General features: G+C 47.3%; 1 protein-coding gene across 1 annotated transcript in view; it reads right to left on the bottom strand.

Annotated features, from left to right (window-relative positions):
* The window catches only part of KPNA3 (karyopherin subunit alpha 3), a 65,669-nt gene that overhangs the window by 24,803 nt on the left and 18,961 nt on the right, over window positions 1-21,905 (bottom strand). The window contains exons 2-6 of the mRNA XM_054163125.1: window positions 13,214-13,258; window positions 4,402-4,491; window positions 3,019-3,048; window positions 2,868-2,920; window positions 2,682-2,777 (exon numbers count right to left, since the gene is read on the bottom strand). Of these exons, the coding sequence (XP_054019100.1) occupies window positions 2,682-2,777; window positions 2,868-2,920; window positions 3,019-3,048; window positions 4,402-4,491; window positions 13,214-13,258 (314 nt within the window). The remainder of the gene's footprint in view (window positions 1-2,681; window positions 2,778-2,867; window positions 2,921-3,018; window positions 3,049-4,401; window positions 4,492-13,213; window positions 13,259-21,905) is intronic.

Raw genomic sequence — 21,905 nt, forward strand, 5'->3', positions numbered from 1 at the left:
GCAGAAAGGGACCTGGGAGTACTGGTTGACAGCTGCCTAAACATGAGCCAGCAGTGTGCCCAGGTGGCCAAGAGGGCCAATGGCATCCTGGCCTGCATCAGGAACAGTGTGGCCAGCAGGAGCAGGGAGGTGATTGTCCCCTTGTACTCAGCTCTTGTGAAGCCACACCTGGAGTACTGTGTCCAGTTTGGGGCATCTCAATACAGGAGAGTTGTGGAGGTACTGGAGGGAGTAGAGAGGAGGGCAGTGAAGCTGTGAAGGGCCTGGAGAATAAATCTTGAGTGACTGAAGGAGCAGGGGCTGTTTAGTCTCGAAAAGAGGAGGCTGAAGGGAGACCTCATTGCTGTCTACAATTGCCTGAAAGGATATTGTGGGGTGGCTGGTGCTGGTCTCCTCTCACAGGTAATTCGTGATAGAACAAGAGGGAATGTCCTCAAGCTAAGACTGGGTAGGTTTAGACTGCCCATTAGGAAAAGGTTTTTCCCAGCAAGAGTGGTCAAGCATTGGAAAGTGCTGCCCAGGGAGGTGGTGGAGTTACCTACCCTGGATCTGTTGAAAGGCCATTTGGATGTGGTGCTTGGGGACATGCTTTAGGGCTGAACCTTGTAGAGTAGGGTCATTGGTTGGACTTGATGATCCTGAGGGTGATTTCCAACCTGAATGTTTCTGTGGTTCTGTGAACATGTCTGGTCATGAGCAGGGTTCTTCTCTGCCAGAACACACTTGTCTTTTTCACTAAGGTTATTAGCTTAAGTTTCTAGCTGCTTTTGTGTTAGGACACAGTCTCAAGCTGTGCCAGAGGAAGTCTAGGCTCAAGGTGAGGAGAAAGTTCTTCACAGAAAGACTTATTGGCCATTGGAATGTGCTGCCCAGGGAGGTGGTGGAGCCACTGTCCCTGGAGGTGTTCAAGAGGGCATTGCATGTGGCACTTGAAGCCATGGTTTAGTTAGTCCTGAGGTGTTGGGTGCTAGGTTGGACTTGATGATCTCTGAGGTCTTTTCTATGATTCATTCTCACTGCAAGGCAGGTTTCCTCCCTGGCTCTGTGCTACTCCTTCATGTGATGGTACAGTGCAGCTCTCTGTTGTGCTTGTTGTAAAACAAGAGCTCCAGAGAAGGAGGTAGAGAATCCTGAGTGCATAGCTGCACGGATGTAACAACGTGAGAAAACCCACCACATTCCACAGCCTTTACTGAGACAGATGGAGATTAATGCATTTGAAATCCATGTTTTAGCCTGCTTCAGTCAGCCATAAATGTATTTCCAGTATTTCCATTTTCAAGGGTATTTCTGTGGCCACCAGGGCTGGGAACTTGAGAAATGCCCATTGGCCTTTTGGCTGTAATTTGGTGGTTGCACAAACATGAGGCGTGAGGCGCTTTGTTTCTCGCTTGAGTAACAGAACAGTAGCCCAGAAGGCAGCTGGCAAACACATTCCAATCAAGAGAGAATTCCAAACTGGGTAATGAGTGCCTGCCTGCTCTAGAAGTAGATGGTTCAGTGCTGTGAGAGTTCTTTTCATTTCAATTACCTGTCTGGTTTGTGTATGATTTACTTCTGTAAACGTTTAATTAGCCTTTGGAAACTGAACTCAGCTTTTTCTTAAGCAGTCCTTTTAATTGTGATGGCTATGGAGTTTCTGAAAGAGGTAGATTCTGTGAAGACACTGCACAACAGATCATTAAAGTTGTTGTTCTTGTGGTGACTGAACACACCACCAGCCTAGAACTGAAATTTTCACAGTATCACCAAGGTTGGAAGAGACCTCAAAGATCATTGAGTCCAACCTGTCACCACAGACCTCATGAACAGACCATGGCACCAAGTGCCACATCCAATCCCCTCTTGAACACCTCCAGGGATGGGGACTCCACCACCTCCCTGGGCAGCACATTCCAATGACAAATGACTCTCTCAGTGAAGAACTTTCTCCTCACCTTGAGCCTAAACTTCCCCTGGCACAGCTTGAGACTGTGTCCTCTTGTTCTGGTGCTGGTTGTCTGGGAGAAGAGACCAACTCCCTCCTGGTTACAACCTCCCTTCAGGGAGTTGTAGAAAGCAAGGAGGTCTCCCCTGAGCCTCCTCTTCTCCAGGCTAAGCAACCCCAGCTCCCTCAGCCTCTCCTCACAGGGCTGTGCTCCAGACCCCTCCCCAGCTTTGTTGCCCTTCTCTGGACACCTTCAAGTGTCTCAATGTCCTTCTTAAACTGAGGGGCCCAGAACTGGACACAGGACTCAAGGTGTGGCCTAACCAGTGCTGAGTCCAGGGCAGAATGACTTCCCTGCTCCTGCTGGCCACACTGTTCCTGATGCAGGCCAGGATGCCATTGGCCTTCTTGGCCACCTGGCCACACTGCTGGCTCATGTTCAGCCTACTATCCACCAGTACCCCCAGGTCCCTATCTGCCTGACTGCTCTCTAACCACTCTGACCCCAGCCTGTAGCACTGCCTGGGGTTGTTGTGGCCAAAGTGTAGGACAGTTGGATATGCACATGCAAGCTTTTAAACTGACATTCCAGTGGCACAGTAAATACTCCTGCAGAATGTATAGTTCATCAGGGAATGGGATCCACTGGGTCAGATATTTGGTGTGATGACTTCTCTGTTTCATTTGAAATACTGAGATCAATTTTGGGATGCAGTTTTTCAGTAAAGCTGAACATTTTTAGAGGCATACTTACTTATCATCCCTTTCTAGGCATTTCACCAGAATTGGTAAAATTCCTGATTTTATTAGGTCGTCAATAGGTGGATTTCTGTCACTGGATAGGAGTTTTCTGTGAAATTAAACATAAAAATGAAGTCAGTAACTTTCCTCATGAGAAAAGAAGTAGGAAATGTATTCCTGTGCCTTCCCTGATTGTTACCTTGCAGCTTGGACAGCACTCAGTTGGATCACTGGGTTATCACTTGTGGCATTCTGAAAGAGAAACACAAAACCAACCAAACAGAGCATACTACAGATGCACAGGACATGCCCTTCCAGTCAAAAACCCCAAAGAGTTGAATGCAACATACCTGCAGTATAGCTTCTAGTGTTACATTTTGCTTGAAAAGAGAGAGGAAAAAAAGTTTTAGTGACTTTGTTGCTAAAATAGAATAGAATTAACCAGGTTGGAAAAGACCTTTGAGATCATCAAGTCCAACCTATCACCCAACACCATCTCATCAAATAAACCATGGCACCAAGTGTCTCATCCAGTCTCTTCCTAAACACCTCCAGGGATGGTGACTCCACCACCTCCCTGGGCAGCACATTCCAATGGCCAATCTCTCTTGCTGGGAAGAACTTCTTCCTAACATCCAGCCTAAACCTCCCCTGGCACAGCTTCAGACTGTGTCCTCTTATTCTGGTGCTGCTTGCCTGGGAGAAGAGCACAACCCCCAGCTGGCTACAACCTCCCTTCAAGGAGTTGTAGAGAGCAAGAAGGTCTCCTCTAAGCCACCTCTTCTCCAGGCTAAGCAACCCCAGCTCCCTCAGCCTCTCCTCACAGGGCTGTGCTCCAAACCCCTCCCCAGCTTTGTTGCCCTTCTCTGGACACCTTCCAGCAACTCAACATCTTTCCTAAACTGAGGGGCCCAGAACTGGACACAGGACTCAAGGTGTGGCCTAACCAGTGCTGAGTCCAGGGGCAGAATGACTTCCCTGCTCCTGCTGGCCACACTGTTCCTGATGCAGGCCAGGATGCCATTGGCCTTCTTGGCCACCTGGCCACACTGCTGGCTCATGTTCAGCCTACTGTCAACCAATACCCCCAGGTCCCCCTCTGCCTGGCTGCTCTCAGCCACTCTGACCCCAGCCTGTAGCTCTGCATGGGGTTGCTGTGGCCAATGTGCAGAACCTGGCACTTGGATGTGTTCAATCTCCTGCCCTTGGACTCTGCCCAGCTGTCCAGCCTAGCAAGGTCCCTCTGCAGAGCTCTCCTACCCTCTAACAGATCAACTCCTGCCCCCAGCTTGGTGTCACCCACAGATTTACTGATGATGGACTCAATGCCCCCATCCAGATCATCAGTAAGGATATTGAACAGGATGGGGCCCAGCACTGATCCCTGGGGCACACCACTGGTGCCTGGCTGCCAGCTGGCTGTGGCACCATTCACCACCACTCTCTGGGCTCAGCCTCCAGCCAGTTCCTAACCCAGCTCAGAGAGCTGCTGTCCAAGCCAGGGGCTGGCAGCTTGGCCAGGAGTTTGCTGTGGGGGATGGTGTCAAAGGCCTTGCTGAGTCCAGGTAGTCTCTTTTTATACATGTAATACAATCAAACTCATTTTAACACTGTGTCAGTTAATTTTGCTTTCAAATTAACTGCAGGGCTGCCAGTATTGAAGGGAAAACACACCACAGTGTTTTGAGCTACCACTCAAGAGTTCAAAACAATTCCAGAATCCAGGGACTTACTGCTTTGAAGTCAGCATCAACATCAGAATCTTCTAAACTTTCTTCCTGGGGAACATTTCTTTTTTTCAAAAGATGTTCATCTCTTTTGTTCTGGAAAGGAACCAAAATAAAACCACTTAATGCTTATTAACACAGGGTGACAGCACAATGGAACCATTCAGAAAACCTTAGGGGGAAAAAAAAACCTGCCTGTGTTAAAAGGCACTGCAAATGCTTGAACCCAGAAGCTTTCTGTGGCATGCAGTGTTTCAGCTCCAGGAATCTAGCAGCTTGCTAATCACAGACAGAACTATGACATTTGGATGAATTAAAACAAGAGTCTGGGGATCAATATTGTAACAGTTATTTATGATACATACAGATCTGCATTGCATTAACATTTAGGCAGATAAAACAGAAAGCATTTTGCAGCACGAGACCGGCTTGCAGCTAAACCTGCTGCAGAGTTTCCTGGTTAGATGTGTTTTCAGCTTGGTCTGCAGTCACAGAATCAGAGAGTTGCAAAAAGACCTCAGAGATCATCAAGTCCAAGCTGTCACCCAACACCTCATGACTAACTAAACCATGGCACCACGTGCCTCATCCAGTCTCTTTTTAAACACTTCCAGGGATGGTGACTCCACCACCTTCCTGGGCAGCACATTCCAATGGCCAATCTCTCTCTCTGGGAAGAACTTTCTCCTCACCTCTAGACTACACCTACCCTGGGACAGCTTAAGACTGTGTCCTCTTGTTCTGGTGATGGCTGCCTGGGAGAAGAGACCAACCCCCACCTGGCTACAACCTCCCTTCAGGTAGTTGTAGACAGCAAGAAGGTCACTCCTGAGTCTCCTCTTCTCCAGGCTAAGCAACCCCAGCTCCCTCAGCCTCTCCTCACAGGGCTGTGCTCCAGACCCCTCCCCAGCTTTGTTGCCCTTCTCTGGACACCTTCCAGCAACTCAACATCTTTCCTAAACTGAGGGGCCCTGAACTGGTCACAGGACTCAAGGTGTGGCTTAACCAGTGCTGAGTCCAGGGCAGAATGACCTCCCTGCTCCTGCTGGCCACACCGTTCCTGATGCAGGCCAGGATGCCATTGGCCCTCCTGGCTGCCTGGGCACACTGCTGGCTCATGTTCAGCCTACTATCAACCAGTACCCCCAGGTCCCTCTCTGCCTGGCTGCTCTCCAGCCACTCTGACCCCAGCCTGTAGCACTGCCTGGGGCTGTTGCGACCAAAGTGCAGAACCCGGCACTTGGATGTGTCAAACCTCATGCCCTTGGATGAGATTTAACACAATGTCACAATGTTTTTGTTTGGCTAGTGCACATCTCTCCCAGATGAGCATGTTGACTGAAAATAAGTAGACACATACATGTCTTCTCAGAAAGAGTTACTGGCCATTGGAGGGGGCTGCCCAAGGAGGCGGTGGAGTCGTCATCCCTGGAGGTGCTCAGGAGGGGATTGGATGTGGCACTTGAAGCCATGGTTTAGTTAGTGCTGAGGTGTTGGGTGACAGGTTGGACTTGCTGATCTCTGAGGCCTTTTCCAACCTTATTGATTCAATGATTTCTGTGAGTCTATGATTTCTGTGTACCTCAGTGTGTGGCCCCACAGCCCCAAGCAGGGCCTGCAATGGTTGAGGCCTGTCAAATTGGTTGAAAGCATGCTCCAAGCCTCCAAGGAATTTCTTCATAGCCCTTTCAACTATGTCTCCAAAAGAATACATTAGGAGTAAAGTTCTCCCCCTAGGGCCTTTTTCTCTATTTTTTCCTGCTGGAAGAATCAGCCAAGGCAGGGTAGATGTGAGCTCTTTCCCCAACTACCAACACTGGATAGGGAAGCCTCCAGGCAAAGCACACTTCAGTGTCCCTCTGATTGTGGCTGTTTCTTTGAAGTTGGTAGACTCAAGCCTAAAAAAATTCTACTTCACAGTGAGAAGCTACACATTCACACTCACCTGGAGAAACAGCCACAATGAAAACAAGTTTCACTGTCCTCAACTTGAAAATGTGGATTTCCAATGTTTCTTTGGCAGTCTCAGACTTCCAGAGAATTAGAGAATAGATTTTGCCCACCCTAGCTCTCCAAGCAACAGGAAGACAGCCTCCTTTCTTCAAGGCTTACTACACTGTTGAGGAGGTGCTGTGGACATAAGCAACCTTATTTAAGGAAGATCAGAACAGGGACAGCACAGTGGATCAGAGAAGCAGGTGGAAAAGGCATGCACGCCCACGGCTTCTTAATCCACCACTTACTCCACAAATCATGGCTCTGCCTTCCATCAACATCATTTGCAATTAGAGCTTTCATGAGCGCATGTTTGAGCTCTCAGAGGCAGCTGAGGTTGCCAAGAAAGTCAGAAGCAAACCTTGTGAGAGATCCTGGAAGTTCTTAGGATTCCAGTTAATTAGCAGGCCAGGCTCTTCTGTGGCTGCAGGGGTTAGAGTGTCCCTTGAAGGGTGGCATCTATTTGAATGGCTCTATCGCTGACCTGGCTAAGCTTCCATCTGCTCCCAACTGAGCTGCTCTGGCACAGTTCATGTTGAAGGGGGGGAAATTTCAACCCACCACAGACTACTTTTCCTAAAGCACACAAGCAGCTCAAGTCAAGCTTCCTCCTCACGGAAAGCCAAGCACCCAGAGCCAAAGGAGCTCTTACAGCAACAGAGTTAAAGACTTCATTTGCATATGGAACCTTAAACTGAATCTGGGATCTGCTGGAGAGTGTCCAGTGCAGAGCTACAAGGATGATTGTGGGACTCAAACATCTCACCTAGGGACAAAGACTGGGAGAAGTGGGGCTGTGTAGTCTTCAGAAGGCTGAGAGGGGATCTTAGGAGCACCTATAAATATCTGAGGGGTGGGTGTCAAGATGAAGGTGCCAGTCTCCTTTTGGTGGTGCCCAGTGAGAGGACAAGGAACAAAGGGTACAAGCTAGAGCACAGGAGGTTCCACCTCAACACAAGGAGACACTTCTGTGTGGTGAGGGTGATGGAGCACTGGAATGGGCTGCCCAGAGAGGTTGTGGAGTCTCCTCCAGAGATAGTCAAAACCTGTCTGGATGTGTTCCTGTGGGGCCTGCCCTAGGTGATCCTGTTTTGGCAGGGGGGTCTGATTTGATCTCTGGCAGTCTCTTCCAACCCCTAACATTTTGTGAATCCTAAACATGGCTTGTCCATTCCTCTCTGGAGTGAGACTCATCAGCTAGGTTAGCCAATTCTCACCAGGGACCCTGGAACTAACAGAGCAGCCTTCAGCTTTCTGTGATGCTGAAATTAAGCAACAAACATTCCAAATCAAACTTCATCAAGAAACTGAGCTGAGAAGTTCAACATCTAAATCCTGAGGCAGTCTCTCCATCACCAAAACTACCAGGGTTATGACAGCTGTGTGGAAAGCAAGATGGCTACTTCTAAATCTCTTAGGCTCACTGCTGCACTAACAATATAGCCAGAGGACAAGACCAGAGAGAAGGGCAACAAAGCTGGGGAGGGGTCTGGAGCACAGCCCTGGGAGGAGAGGCTGAGGGAGCTGGGGTTGCTTAGCCTGGAGAAGAGGAGGCTCAGGGGAGACCTCCTTGCTGTCCACAACTCCCTGAAGGGAGGTTTTACCAGGTGGGGGTTGGTCTCCTCTCCCAGGCACCCAGCACCAGAACAAGAGGACACAGTTCCAAGCTGTGCCAGGGAAGTTTAGGCTGGATGTTAGGAAGAAATTCTTCATAGAGAGAGAGATTGACCATTGGGATGTGCTGCCCAGGGAGGTGGTGGAGTCACCATCACTGGAGATGTTTAAGAAGAGTCTGGATGAGGCACTTGGTGCCATGGTATAGCTGATGAGATGGTGTTGGGTAATAGGTTGGACTTGATGATCTCAAAGGTCTTTCCCAACCTGGTTGATTCTATTCAATTTTCTAGAAAGGCAGAGGTCCATTCCCCAAAAATGTAAACCACCTATTCAGCAAGGGCTATGTGGAATCAGAAAAAGGGCACCTGACCGTCAGGACTGTCATCTGACTGGCTCATGGTGCCAACCCATGCCTCAGCCAGGATTCTGCCAGTTGACTGCTATCCTTTTATGTCAGAGAGCTTTGTTAGCTCATTCCTAAACAGATAACAAGTCACTGGGAAAAGAAAGGGAAAAAAAGGAAAAAAGGGGAAGTTTCCTTCTGAAGAAAAGCTGTGAAGATAGTGAACAGAGATACTCTACTTTCGAAACACAGAATGTGTTGCAAATGCACCTTGACATCTGTAAGCTCAAAAGAATAAACACCTCACACTGATGCATGCAGGAACTGTTTACTACTGCTCAAAGCTGTGCATTTTTTATTTCTTCCCTCTTTCACAGCAGAGATGTAAGCAGCCTCATCAGAGCCATTCATTTCATATTTATACACACAGTGATTCAAAAGATCAACTCATGACTATGCAGGGCTTTGACTGGATGGGACCAGGAATAGTCTCAGCTTGCCCATTTCCTTCCAAAGCCTGGTGTACACTCAGCAACTGGGTAGCAGAGATAAAGGGAAGATAACCCTTTGTTCCCAAGAGGCGTGGGGGCAGGATTGCAAAGGCCCTGCCAACACGTGCTGCCTGGATTTGGCACGCTCATGCTAGGCTCACAGTGTCAGCTGGAAAGCTGGAAGACTGAAGCAATGGTATTGGCCAATGGCATCCTGGCCTGCATCAGGAACACTGTGGCCAGCAGGAACAGGGAAGTCATTGTGCCCCTGGACTCAGCACTGCTTAGGCCACACCTTGAGTCCTGTGTCCAGTTCTGGGCCCTTCAGTTTAGGAAAGATGTTGAGTTGCTGGAAGGTGTCCAGAGAAGGGCAACAAAGCTGGGGAGGGGTCTGGAGCACAGCCCTGTGAGGAGAGGCTGAGGGAGCTGGGGTTGCTTAGCCTGGAGAAGAGGAGGCTCAGGGAAGACCTCATTGCTCTCTGCAACTACCTGAAGGGAGGTTGTAGACAGGCAGAGGTTGGTCTCTTCTCCCAGGCAACCAGCACCAGAACAAGAGGACACAGTCTCAAGCTGTGCCAGGGGAGGTTTAGGCTGGATGTTAGGAAGAAATTCTTCATAGAAAAAGAGATTGGCCATTGGAATGTGCTGCCCAGGGAGGTGGTGGAGTCACCATCACTGGAGGTGTTTAGGAAGAGCCTGGATGAGGCACTTGGTGCCATGGTTTAGTTGATGAGATGGTGTTGGGTGATAGGTTGGAGATGATGAGCTCAAAGGTATTTTCAAACCTGGTTAATTCTACTCTATTCCAGCTTATCCTTTCCACTGCTGAAGCTTTACATTTACAGTCTCAGATTCTGTCACAGAAGCAATGGGCTCACATCTGTCACAGACTTCCCACAGAAACCAGTTGTCCACTAGCACCAGTTCAGATGCCACAAGCCTGCACCTTGGACGCATGCCGAATCTCTCATTAAAACAGATTTCTTCTTCTTGTTCTTCCCAGCAAGAGAGATTGGCCATTGGAATGTGCTGCCCAGGGAGGTGGTGGAGTCACCATCACTGGAGGTGTTTAAGAGGGGACTGAATGAGGCACTTGGTGCCATGGTTTAGTTGATCAGATGGTGTTGGGTGATAGGTTGGACTCGATGATCTCAAAGGTCTTTTCCAACCTGGTTCATTCTATCTTCTATCTCTGCAGTGGAAACTGTTCAAGCAAAGGCTCCAGAGGAACACAGCTTCCTGCCTTCAAGAGTTCTGCAGCTGCTCTTCACTGTTGATTTACAATCTGACCTACATCCAGCACCCAGGCTCCTCTACACCTGTAACTGATCTCTGCATGTAGCATTTTCAGTGAAAACTCACTAGCAGCTCATAGGCTGCTGCTTCTTCCTCATTGTCTCTCATGTATCACTGGCAGACACAAGATACCTTCTACACAGAACATTCTGTTGCCTTGCCTGAAGGGTTTGACTTGTTTCCCACCACGCTTCTGTAATAAAACAGGCCTGAAATTGTGACCTGTTACAAAAACCAATTATGGGAATTCAGTTGCAACTAAAATTCTCACTTTGTACTGCAAAGCTCTCTCTGAAATGCTCACATGCACTCTCAGCTCAATGAGATGCATGAGGATATGCTGCACCAGCCAAGCCAGCTTTTACAGCAGTGCCGTGCTAGGAGGCAGAGGCTGCCTGAGTGCTGAGAGTGATGCTTCCCAGTACAGATTTCACAGTTATATAGTGAATTTTACACTGAGTCAACACACAAATCCTGAACAGGGAAGGCCTGTAACATGTGAACATAAACTTCAATTGCTGATAGTATCAAAAGTAATTACCTGAATCTCATTTGAAGCAAGAGCTGGCTAATTTCATTTTTCACTTGGTACCTGCCACTGTATGCAAAACTAAGTTTTCTCCACACCTCAATCTCCTGCCAGTACTGAGGAGGCCACAGGCAGTTTATGATACACAATATATTCAGTTATCTTCTGCAGGTTTTTTTGATTAGGAAACTATGAAAGCATTTAACAATTTTAACACATCACACCCATGTAAGTGCTAAGATTATTTCTTTTTCAGTCAACTGGGTCCAATTAGGTTTCTTCCACTAATTCCTATAGTCTCAGGATCATAGAATTGTTAGGGTTGGAAGGGACCTCAAGGATCATCCAGTTCCAACCCCCCTGCCATGGGCAGGGACACCTCACACTACAGCAGGTTGCCCAGAGCCACCTCCAGCCTGGCCTTAAAAACCTCCAGGGATGAGGCTTCCATCACCTCCCTGGGCAACCTGTGCCATTCTCTCACCACCCTCATGGGGAAGAGCTTCTTCCTAACATCCTATCTGAATCTAACCATTTCCAATTCTTCCCCATTCCTCATAGTCCTATCATTACCTGACACCCTACAAAGTCCCTCAGCAGCTTTCTTGCAGGCCCCCTTAGGATGAATCTTATGAATATTTACTTTTCATACTGTAATGAGATACTGAATTTTTCCTGCAAGATCTGGGGGGAAAAAAGTCTTTTTTTTCCCAGCAGAAGGAGGATCCCAGGAAGATGCTAGCACTACATTTTTGGCAGCTCCTACACAAACAGGTGGTAAAAATTTTCCAGAAGTCAGGCTCAGTTTTGTCAGTGTAACTTCTACTCACAAATCCTTCTCTTGGATTTTAGCAAGGCTTTTGTCCTCTCCCAATTAGGTGAAATTAGGTGGGTGTGCATTCCTAGGCAAGCACCATTCACAGACTGTCAGTGACTCCAGTGACAAACTGGAGATATGCACCAAATGGGAGACTGAAAGGAGCTTGGCCTGGATCTAGAATATTCAAAACACATACTTCCAGCAAGTCATTAACAAGAATCTCAGAAAACAAAGGTGAGTGAGGCCTTGAAGCATAGTGGGAAGCAGGCTGGTGATCCAAGTTAAGAATGTCTGGAAAAAGTAGAAGCAACTCAAAAGAAAAAAAGCAATCATGTGCAAAACTTTTGCATTCAACTGTGCAAATAGAGAATGGAATGGAATAGACCAGACCAGGCTGGAAGGGAATAGACCAGACCAGGCTGGAAGGGAATAGACCAGACCAGGCTGGAAGAGACCTTCAAGATCATCGTGTCCAACCTATCATCCAACACCACCTAGTCAACTAAACCACGCAACCAAGCACCCTATCAAGTCTCCTCCTAAAGACCTCCAATGATGGCAACTCCACCACCTCCCTGGGCAGCCCATTCCAGTGGGCAACCACTCTCTCTAACACAAGGAAAAACTTTGCTGTGAAAGGAAGTCCATTGAAACTGGTAACCATTATTGAAGTATGGATGGAAACAGGAGGAAATAGTGGGGAAGGGGTTTCACTACAAACAAGACTAACAGGTATTTCATATGAAGTAATCCTGTCAATTCATTAGTTTTTGCTGGGAGAAATAAAAAAGGAAATATAAAACCAAGAACAAACCATCCTTGCTTTGCAGTACTGTAAGAAGTGTCCAAAGGATGCAACAGATCACAGACTTGAGTGCCTGTCAACAACGTACTTAATATCAATAGGAATACCGTGAAAGAATTGCTTAAACCCCAGCTGCAGCCTGCACCCTTCCAGACTGCCACACCTCTAGAAAGATGAAGGCAATCTGGATCTGAGGAGCAGCAACAAGTCAAATCCAGGAAATAGAATGTTTGAGGAAAGAAAAGACCTGCATTTGTCTCAACAAGATAAAACTAGAAAGGGCTGGTTATCAGACCTCAAGCACAGCAAAGGTACGCAGAGGCAGATAAAAGTTCACCCCTTCTCTTTGCACACACAGCAAAAAGTAGTTTAGCTTGTGAGAATGTCCTTCAGCAGTGAGCTTTTAAGGTGTCCAGAAAGGCTGCTGGCAGAGTCATGACTGATGAGTGCAACAAATGCTGTATTCCGGCAAAGCACTAATCGGGATCACCTCTCAGGCTCGTGATCTTCCCTGCTCTACTGGCATTTACCCAACACAACCAAAACATGACCCTAAAATTAACTCCCCCTAGAAGCACAGAAGCAGTGATTTCAAGAGAGCAAAAGAAAAGAACATCCACACTTTCTAAATGTTAAAACTCTCCCCTTTCCCATTTGGAGGCTTTAAACATTTTAACAGCTGAGGCAGAAACTGAGCATGGATTATTTCCAAGCAATACACTGAGCAAAGCACTACTGTTACACTGCACTGAGCTTAATGAGCTGGAGAGTAGAACTAACATTAGAATCCACAGTTAGCAAGCCACAAATTTACAGCTTTTCCATGTGAGTTTGGGGCCATAAAGCAAAGTTTGTGGCAAAATACTTATCTAAGACACCCAAGGCTTAGTAGCAGAGCACCACCTGGTGAGAGCAGCCTTACCTTCCGCAACTCAATTGTGACTTCATTTCTGTGTCTCCTCATAGTCTGTAAGCAAACAAACAAACACACACATTATTTGCATGCAAAGAAAACAGTGGTGTTTAAAGAGCAGTTGGGTTTAGGTCAAAAGTACAGTTATTCATAAAGGAAAACAGCAGATATAATTCAGAGCTCAGTCTTTCCCAGCAAGATGAACAAGTTGGTTTGGGGTTTTTTTATGATTATACACTTTACTGATATCTATGTCATAAACCACAGTAAGTATCACAGTATCACCAAGGTTGGAAGAGACCCCAAGGATCATCAAGTCCAACCTGTCCCAACAGACCTCACAACTAGACCATGGCACCAAGTGCCATGTCCAATCTCCTCTTGAACACCTCCAGGGACGGCGACTCCACCACCTCCCTGGGCAGCACATCCCAATGACGAATGACTCGCTCAGTGAAGAACTTTTTCCTCACCTCGAGTCTAAACCTCCCCTGGCACAGCTTGAGACTGTGTCCCCTTGTTCTGGTGCTGGTTGCCTGGGAGAAGAGACCAACCCCTTCCTGTCTACAACCACCTTTCAGGTAGTTGTAGAGGGCAATGAGGTCACCCCTGAGCCTTCTCTTCTCCAGGCTAAGCAACCCCAGCTCCCTCAGCCTCTCCTCACAGGGCTGTGCTCAAGGCCTCTCCCCAGCTTTGTTGCCCTTCTCTGGACACCTTCAAGTCTCTCAATGTCCTTCTTAAACTGAGGGGCCCAGAACTGGACACAGCACTCGAGGTGTGGCCTAACCAATGCAGAGTCCAGGGGCACAATGACCTGCTGGCCACACTATTCCTAATACAGGCCAGGATGCCATTGGCCCTCTTGGCCACCTGGGCTAAGTATCCCAGAGGCAAACTGTTATGGTTTGAAGGTGGAACTTCTGTCTAGTTCCTAACTACAAGAACAAGAGCAGGAACTTTCTGGACATCTGTGAGTAAAAGGGTCAATACATTGCCATTGGACACACAACAGTAACACAGATAGGTATGTATCACTCCATTCACTTGCTGACTGGAATAAAAAGCAGTTGCATAAACTTGCTTTCTCTTTCTTGTTTCTTCTCTCTGCTTATGCTTTGCTCCCTTATCCCTCTGACCTTGCATGCTGACCTGTCTTCTGTTGAGACTGCGTAAGGTACAGTGGAAGGGTAGGTGAAGACAGCAGCAGCAGGCAAGCTGCGAGCAGCCCCCTGGCTTTGTCCAGAGGAGTCTTTGTGCTGTGTATAAATTGCAAATATACATAAATATGTATTTTGTATGTATTCATTGCATTTCATATTCCTAGACTTTAGTTTGCTTGTAAATATAGCTGCTTCATTTGCTTCCAGACCCTTCTGAGCCAGTCCTGTGATTTATTTTGGGGGCAGCTCTCCAGACTCACGTTGGGGGGAAATTCCTAAGCCCACCACACAAACACTAATTCTTCCATGGAGTTTATCACTTAAACAACTCTCCAGGTGTTTCTATGTGCACCCCAAAAGCAGCAGTAAGTACAAATTAAGACAGTCTCACATTCCCACATGATCACATTCCCACCCTAAACACACATCCTATGCCAGTTATCTGGCCCAAATCAACCATGAGTGACAGAAGGCAACTGAGCTCAGTGCAAACAAGACAGAGGAGCCTGGTGGCAATAGGAAACAAAGCAGCACAGTGGTACTGAGTCTACTTAGAATCTATAGCCTAAACACTGTAAAGGAAAATCAGCTCATAAACATCTCAGCTACTAAATATACAGAGCACTTAGGATGCATTGCCTACAATTACACCTCTTAGCTAGAAGAGATCAAAAGATTGGAAAAGAAGTACAGCCTACTGAAGACCATCTCCCCAGGTTTGTTTCACACTCAGAGGAAAGGACATGTACTATCAGAATGCAATTCAGAGAGAATCAGGACTGGATGACTGCTGACAGCCTAGAAAGATCACCCACACTAACTAAAATTAGCCTTTTCAAATACTTTCTGTGTCCTGTACTTGCTACTGACCTTCACTGCTGCTATCACATTCCTTTTGAGTTAGGGCAAATAACTTCCCTGGGCTAAAAAGTACCAGTAAAGACCAGCAGTGCACACAGCAAAGACCAGCACTCCCCACCAGCCACCTAAGGAAACAGCAAACATGCTAAAGCTCTAACAAAGGTACATGAAGCAAGCAGACTTCACACTATGAATCTGTACAGAAAGTAGTTTCAATGCTTAGAGCATTCTTAGCCTCACTGTTCTCAACTAGTTTGCATAGCAGCATTCATTCAATTAACTTAGGTCGACTTGAGAGTAAAGAAGGCTTGTCTTCCTCTCTGCTGCTTGATTAACCAACTCACTCCAGTGAACACAGACACAATTATCCTTTGACATCTAGGAGCATGAACTAGATATACTACTTTAAACAAAGCAAGTCCTCATTACAGCATGAGGACACTGGGCACTACAGCCTCTATCAGAGCACATCTGCCCCCCCTCAGTTTGGCTAGATCATTTGATTCTTGTGACCATCTGAGCAAGAGCTCAGTAGGACAGGGCTGGATTGCTGAGGAATGGGAGGGTACTGGGTAGGTAGGGAATGAACAAATGCAAAGCCTCAAGTCACTGCAGGCAACCAGCAATACTTGTCATTCCAGTTCCTCCTTCTGTAAGAATTTTACATTTGAATAATCTTTAAGGACTGCCTCAGGTTTAAGGGCACTAAATGGACTCGATGATCTTTGAGGTCTCTTCCAACCTCAGCGATACCGTGATAAACAGCCTAACAATGTTTGCAATACTTCTTCCCCACAATGCCAGCACTTCAATGGAAGGATGCAGTTATGCCCTCTCATATTCCTACCTTCAGTTTCTGCTGTAAAACCCTTTTCTCTCGATCACTCAGACACCAAAGTTCTTCAGCAACACCTCCCCACAAATGGCCATTAACATTTTCCCCCCAAAACCCAGATTTGGAGTCTCTGTGATATAAATGATACCATTTGCTTTTGGTTCTTCACACAAGTTACAATTCACTCCTACATTATTTTGTCATTTATCTCTGCAAAAAAACCTCCAGAACATGTTCTAGTGAGCAGAAACAAAAAAACACCAGAAAAAGTCTGAAGCCCTCCAGGGAACAAACACATTTGCCATCTACCACTCTTCATCCTGGCCTGCACCAGGAATAGTGTGGCCAGCAGGAGCAGGGAAGTCATTGTGCCCCTGGACTCAGCACTGGTTAGGCCACACCTTGAGTCCTGTGTCCAGTTCTGAGCCTCTCAGTTTAGGAAAGATGTTGAGTTGCTGGAAGGTGTCCAGAGAAGGGCAACAAAGCTGGGGAGGGGTCTGGAGCACAGCCCTGTGAGGAGAGGCTGAGGGAGCTGGGGTTGCTTAGCCTGGAGAAGAGGAGGCTCAGGAGAGACCTTCTTGCTCTCTACAACTACCTGAAGGGAGGTTGTAGGCAGGTGGGGGTTGGTCTCTTCTCCCAAGCAACCAACACCAGAACAAGAGGACAAAGTCTGTGCCAGGGGAAGTTTAGGCTGGATGTTAGGAAGAAGTTCCTCCCAGCAAGAGAGATTGGCCATTGGAATGTGCTGCCCAGGGAGGTGGTGGAGTCACCATCCCTGGAAGTGTTTAGGAAGAGCCTGGATGAGGCACTTGGTGCCATGGTTTAGTTGATTAGATGGTGCTGGGTGCTGGGTTGGACTTGATGATCTCAAAGGTCTTTTCCAACCTGGTTAATTCTGTTCCATTCTGGAAGCAAGGGAGGTTTAGGGAAGCCTATATACTATGTTGAACAGTTGAGCAGCTTAACTTTTTTTGTTTAGAAAACTAAAAACCACAATGTAGTCCCAGGCAAGGCATTCCTCTTATTTCATCAATTTACTCTAAACCCTTTTCTAACAATGCTTTGACTAAAGAGAGTCACTCAGAGTCTTCCATCCACAAAGACTCTACTGGGAAGATCCTAGCCTTCTTTCTAAAGGCAAATAATTCACACAGATTTTCAACTAGGGTTTTATCTTTGTTTCATACTTCTATTGTCAGCTGGACCATGAAGTGAATTGAAAAGTGGCTTGAGAAGAGAGGGTTGTCAGCAGTGGCACAGAGTCAACTTGGAGGCCTGTGAACCCCAGGGATCAGGACTGGGTCCAGTTTTGTTCAAGGTCTTTATCAGCAATCTGGATGAGGGCATTGAGTTTGCTGATACAAAACTGGGGGGGTGGCTGACACCCCACTGGGCTGTGCTGCCATCCAATGAGACCTGGACAGGCTGAGAGCTGGCTGCAGGCAAACCTCATGAAGTTCAATAAGGACAAGTGCAGGGTCCTGCATCTGGAGAGGAATAACAACAGACAACAGTACAGGCTAGGGGCTGCCCTGCTGGAAAGCAGCTCCACAGAGAAAGACCTTGGAATCCTAGTGGACAGCAAGTTCTCCGTGGGACAACGATGTGCCCTTGTGGCCAAGAGAGCCAATGGGATCCTGGGGTGCATCAAGACAACTGTGTCCAGCATGTTGTGTTCTTCTCCCCCTCTACTCTGCCCTGGTGAGACCATGCTGGAATACTGTGTCCAGTTTTGGGCTCCTCAGTTAAAGAGACAGAGACCTGCTGGAGAGAGTCCAACAGACAGCTACAAGGATGATTAGGGGACTTGAGCACCTCCCCTCTGAAGAGAGGCTGAGAAACCTGGGACTGTTTAGTCTTGAGAAGACTGAGAGGGGATCTGATCAGTGTCTATAAACACCTGAGGGGTGGGTGTCAACTGGATGGGGGCAATCTCTTTTCTTATTATGGTGCACCACTGAAACAACAGGTTCAAGCTTGAACACAGAAGATTTCAGCTCACCACGAGGAGAAACTTCTTTACAGCAAGGGTGACAGAGCACTGGAACAGGCTGCCCAGAGAGGCTGTGGAGTCTCCTTCTCTGGACACATTCAAAACCTGGATGCATTCCTGTGTGGACTATCCTAGGTGATCCTGCTTTGGCAGGGGGGTTGGACCTGAGGGTCTCTGGAGGTCCCTTCCAACCTCTAATGTACTGTGATGCTGTCAGGATTTCAGGCCCACTGATTGTACCCTATTACAGTGCTGTCTAATTATTTGTTACTACTTTTTTTTTTGCTTTTACCAAGCTGACCTTCAAAATACTTGGCTGCTCCATTATGGTTTTGCATTTAATGTGTAAGGACCACTCATCTTTTTCTCCTTTAGCAAGAAACCACTTTGGAGAAGCATTCTTCAAAAAAGGTTGTCAGCTATGTGAACATTTTTGCTGACTAGGAGCATACATTTTCTGAGCCTTAATAGACTTCTTAAGGCAATCTCCATGCTGCTTGTGCTTTACCTTTTTAGCTGCATTTCCTTTTAAACTTATATGTAATTCCTCCTTCAAAGCAGCTCTGGTACCTTTTGCCTTTTTCCCCTCCCTCTCTCCTTTAAAAGGCAGAAGAGGCAGTACTCACCAGTAAAGGGTTTGGAGCACAAACCCTGTGAGGAGAGGCTGAGGGAGCTGGGCTTGCTTAGCCTGGAGAAGAGGAGGCTCAGGGGAGACCACCTTGCTGTCTACAACTCCCTGAAGGGAGGTTGTAGCCAGCTGGGGGTTGGTCTCTTCTCCCAGGCACCCAGCACCAGAACAAGAGGGCACAGTCTCAAGCTGTGCCAGCAGAGGTTTAGGCTGGATGTTAGGAAGAAGTTCTACACACACAGAGAGCTTGGCCATTGGAATGTGCTGCCCAGGGAGGTGGTGGAGTCACCATCACTGGAGGTGTTAAGGAAGAGCCTGGATGAGGCACTTGGTGCCATGATTGAGTTGATTAGATGGTGTTGGGTGATAGGTTGGACTTGATGGTCTCAAAGGTCTCTTCCAGCCTGGTTAATTCCATTCCTATTCTATTCAGAGCTGCTTCCCCATTCACAGAACAAGCAGGCTGGTAACTGGTCTATCACTTAGCCATAATTTCACAGAACTGATGCATGTTATCTGGCCCCTAGAGAACTAAGGCCTCCCAGTCTTGCAGAGCTGGCACAGCATCTTTAAGAATTCAGCATGTCAGGGTCACCAGGACAATGTAAGGTTCAGTAAGACACAATTAGGGCTACAGTCTTCCTACAAGTACATGGAAGTGAAGGTCCCCAAGAGCCGATGGTGCATTCTGGCAGTTAAGCTTGGTAGCCATGGCCAGATCACGACCAGCACGGTCAGCCAGAGGCATGCTAACATTATTTCTAACCTGACACTTCATGTCCCTGACACAGGAGATGGCCACTGTACACCAATATATTTAAGATGATTAATTCCACCCCCTACATGTCAGTCCCTGCATTTCTAGGCCGCACATGAAAAACACGTCGCATGCGCTTCACTTGGGCCTGATGCCTTAGTTTTATGCCTCAGATTTATTGAGGCTGTCCCCCCATTTTCCCCCCCTCTTTACCACAGTAGCTGATACACTAGTGACTGCTCTCTGATAGCCTTCTCACTGTTTGCAATTCAGCCATCCTTGCCTTGAGAGACAATAGCCTCAAGACCAAAACCGTGCTTCAACCTCGCCTGCAGATACACAAAGCACCACACTGTCTCCTGGATTCTCCTGCTGGGGCTTTTGCAGGCTGAAAGGCACAACTTCTGACCCTACCTGTTGGTGGAGGGGAAGCTTGGCAAAGCTCAAACTTTACTCCCAAAACCCAAACTTCAGTGATCCAGTTAATTTTTTTACTGATCTGGCACTTCTTGAAGGGCACATATAGAACAGAGTAAACCAGGTTGGAAGAGACCTTCAAGATCATTGTGTCCAACCTATCATCCAACACCACCTAATCAACTAAACCATGCAACCAAGCATGCTATCAAGTCTCCTCCTGAACACCTCCAGTGATGGTGACTCCACCACCTCCTCAGACAGCCCATTCCAATGGGCAATCACTCTCTCTGTGTAAAACTTCCTCCTAACCTCCAGCCTAAATCTCCCCTGGCGCAGCCTGAGATGGTGTGCTCTTGTTCTGGTGCTGGTTGCCTGGGAGAAGAGCCCAACCTCTGCCTGTCTACAACCTCCCTTAAGGTAGATGGAGATGGCAATAAGGTCACCCCTGAGTATGTGAAGCATTTTAGAAATACAGCAGGTTATCAGCACCTTCCTACAGCCTCTGAAGTAGTAAACATCCTATAATCCAACATCATATATAAGAAACAATCTTAAGTACCACTGCAAGCCTCCCTTAAAGGAAGCATTACCATTGTGAGAAGGCAGCCACACACTTAGATTAGCTGCAAGCCTCAGCATGTAGTGAACTGATATGCATTTGCAAGAGATTGATACAGCAGCAGAAAGGATAAACACTTTCCCCAGATAACACAGGTCAGCTAAAACAGTGAAGAGACAAAATTATTCTGCAACTGAACCCCAAGGATTCATTACCAGCTTTCAGACTGGAAGGACAACCATCTGCTACAGTCTATATGCAACACTAGCTGAAACCTAGTGAGATGTCACCAGTGGATCTAATACAGCATTTGCCATCCAGTGTCAGGCTACAGCCACTTCTCAGCTTCAAGCACTCTCACAAGTGGCTTCATGTCACACTGCAACAGCACATCTTAAAACTCACTCTCAAGAGGAAATCTCAGCCGTTTCAGACTGAACAAAACAACCAAAATATTAAAACCAAACCCTCCAAATCTCAGGAAGAAAAACCTCAGCCCTGGCAAAAAGTCTTCCAAAATCACACACACACAAAAAAGGGACTGTTTATTCCTGCAGCACCTTAACTGCAAGGCTGCTTGTACCATACCCAAGGCACAAAGTAAAAATGAGGAACTATCAGTCAGCATGGACATTAAGAACATACAGCACTTACCAAGTTGTGCTACATTACAGCTTAATTGTTAGAATAGAATTAAGCAGGTTGGAAGAGACCTTCGAGATCATGGAGTGCAACCTATCACCCAACACCATCTGATCAACTAAACCATGGCACCAAGTGCCTCAGCCAGGCTCTTCCTAAACACCTCCAGGGATGGTGACTCCATCACCTCCCTGGGCAGCACATTCCAATGGCCAATCTCTCTTTCTGGGAAGAACTTCTTCCTAACCTTCAGCCTAAATGTCCCCTGGCACAGCTTGAGACTGTGTCCTCTTGTTCTGGTGCTGGCTGCCTGGGAGAAGAGACCAACCCCCACCTGGCTACAACCTCCCTTCAGGGAGTTGTAGAGAGCAAGAAGGTCTCCCCTGAGCTGCCTCTTCTCCAGGCTAAGCAACCCCAGCTCCCTCAGCCTCTCCTCACAGGGCTGTGCTCCAGACCCCTCCCCAGCTTTGTTGCCCTTCTCTGGACACCTTCCAGCAACTCAACATCTTTCCTAAACTGAGGGGCCCTGAATTGGACACAGGACTCAAGGTGTGGCCTAACCAGAGCTGAGTAGAGGGGAACATTACTCAAGCCAGACCTATGCTCATAAAGCTTTTGTAACAAGAGATTTCTTCTGCACAGTTCACCTGTGAAGAACAACTACTCACCAGTGGCTTTGACATAACCACAGTAACACACCAAGCACCGTAGGTCATGTTAGAAGCTAAAAGCAGATGCTCAGCAGTATCTCCAATTTTAAGTTCTCCAGCATTTTGTTATTGTACAAAGTAAAGAAGGAAAAACCCCAACAGATCTACTAGATGCTGATAGATAAACCAGCATTCT

Source organism: Dryobates pubescens, chromosome 7 (genome assembly GCF_014839835.1).
Source record: "Dryobates pubescens isolate bDryPub1 chromosome 7, bDryPub1.pri, whole genome shotgun sequence".
NCBI classification, from domain to species: domain Eukaryota; kingdom Metazoa; phylum Chordata; class Aves; order Piciformes; family Picidae; genus Dryobates; species Dryobates pubescens.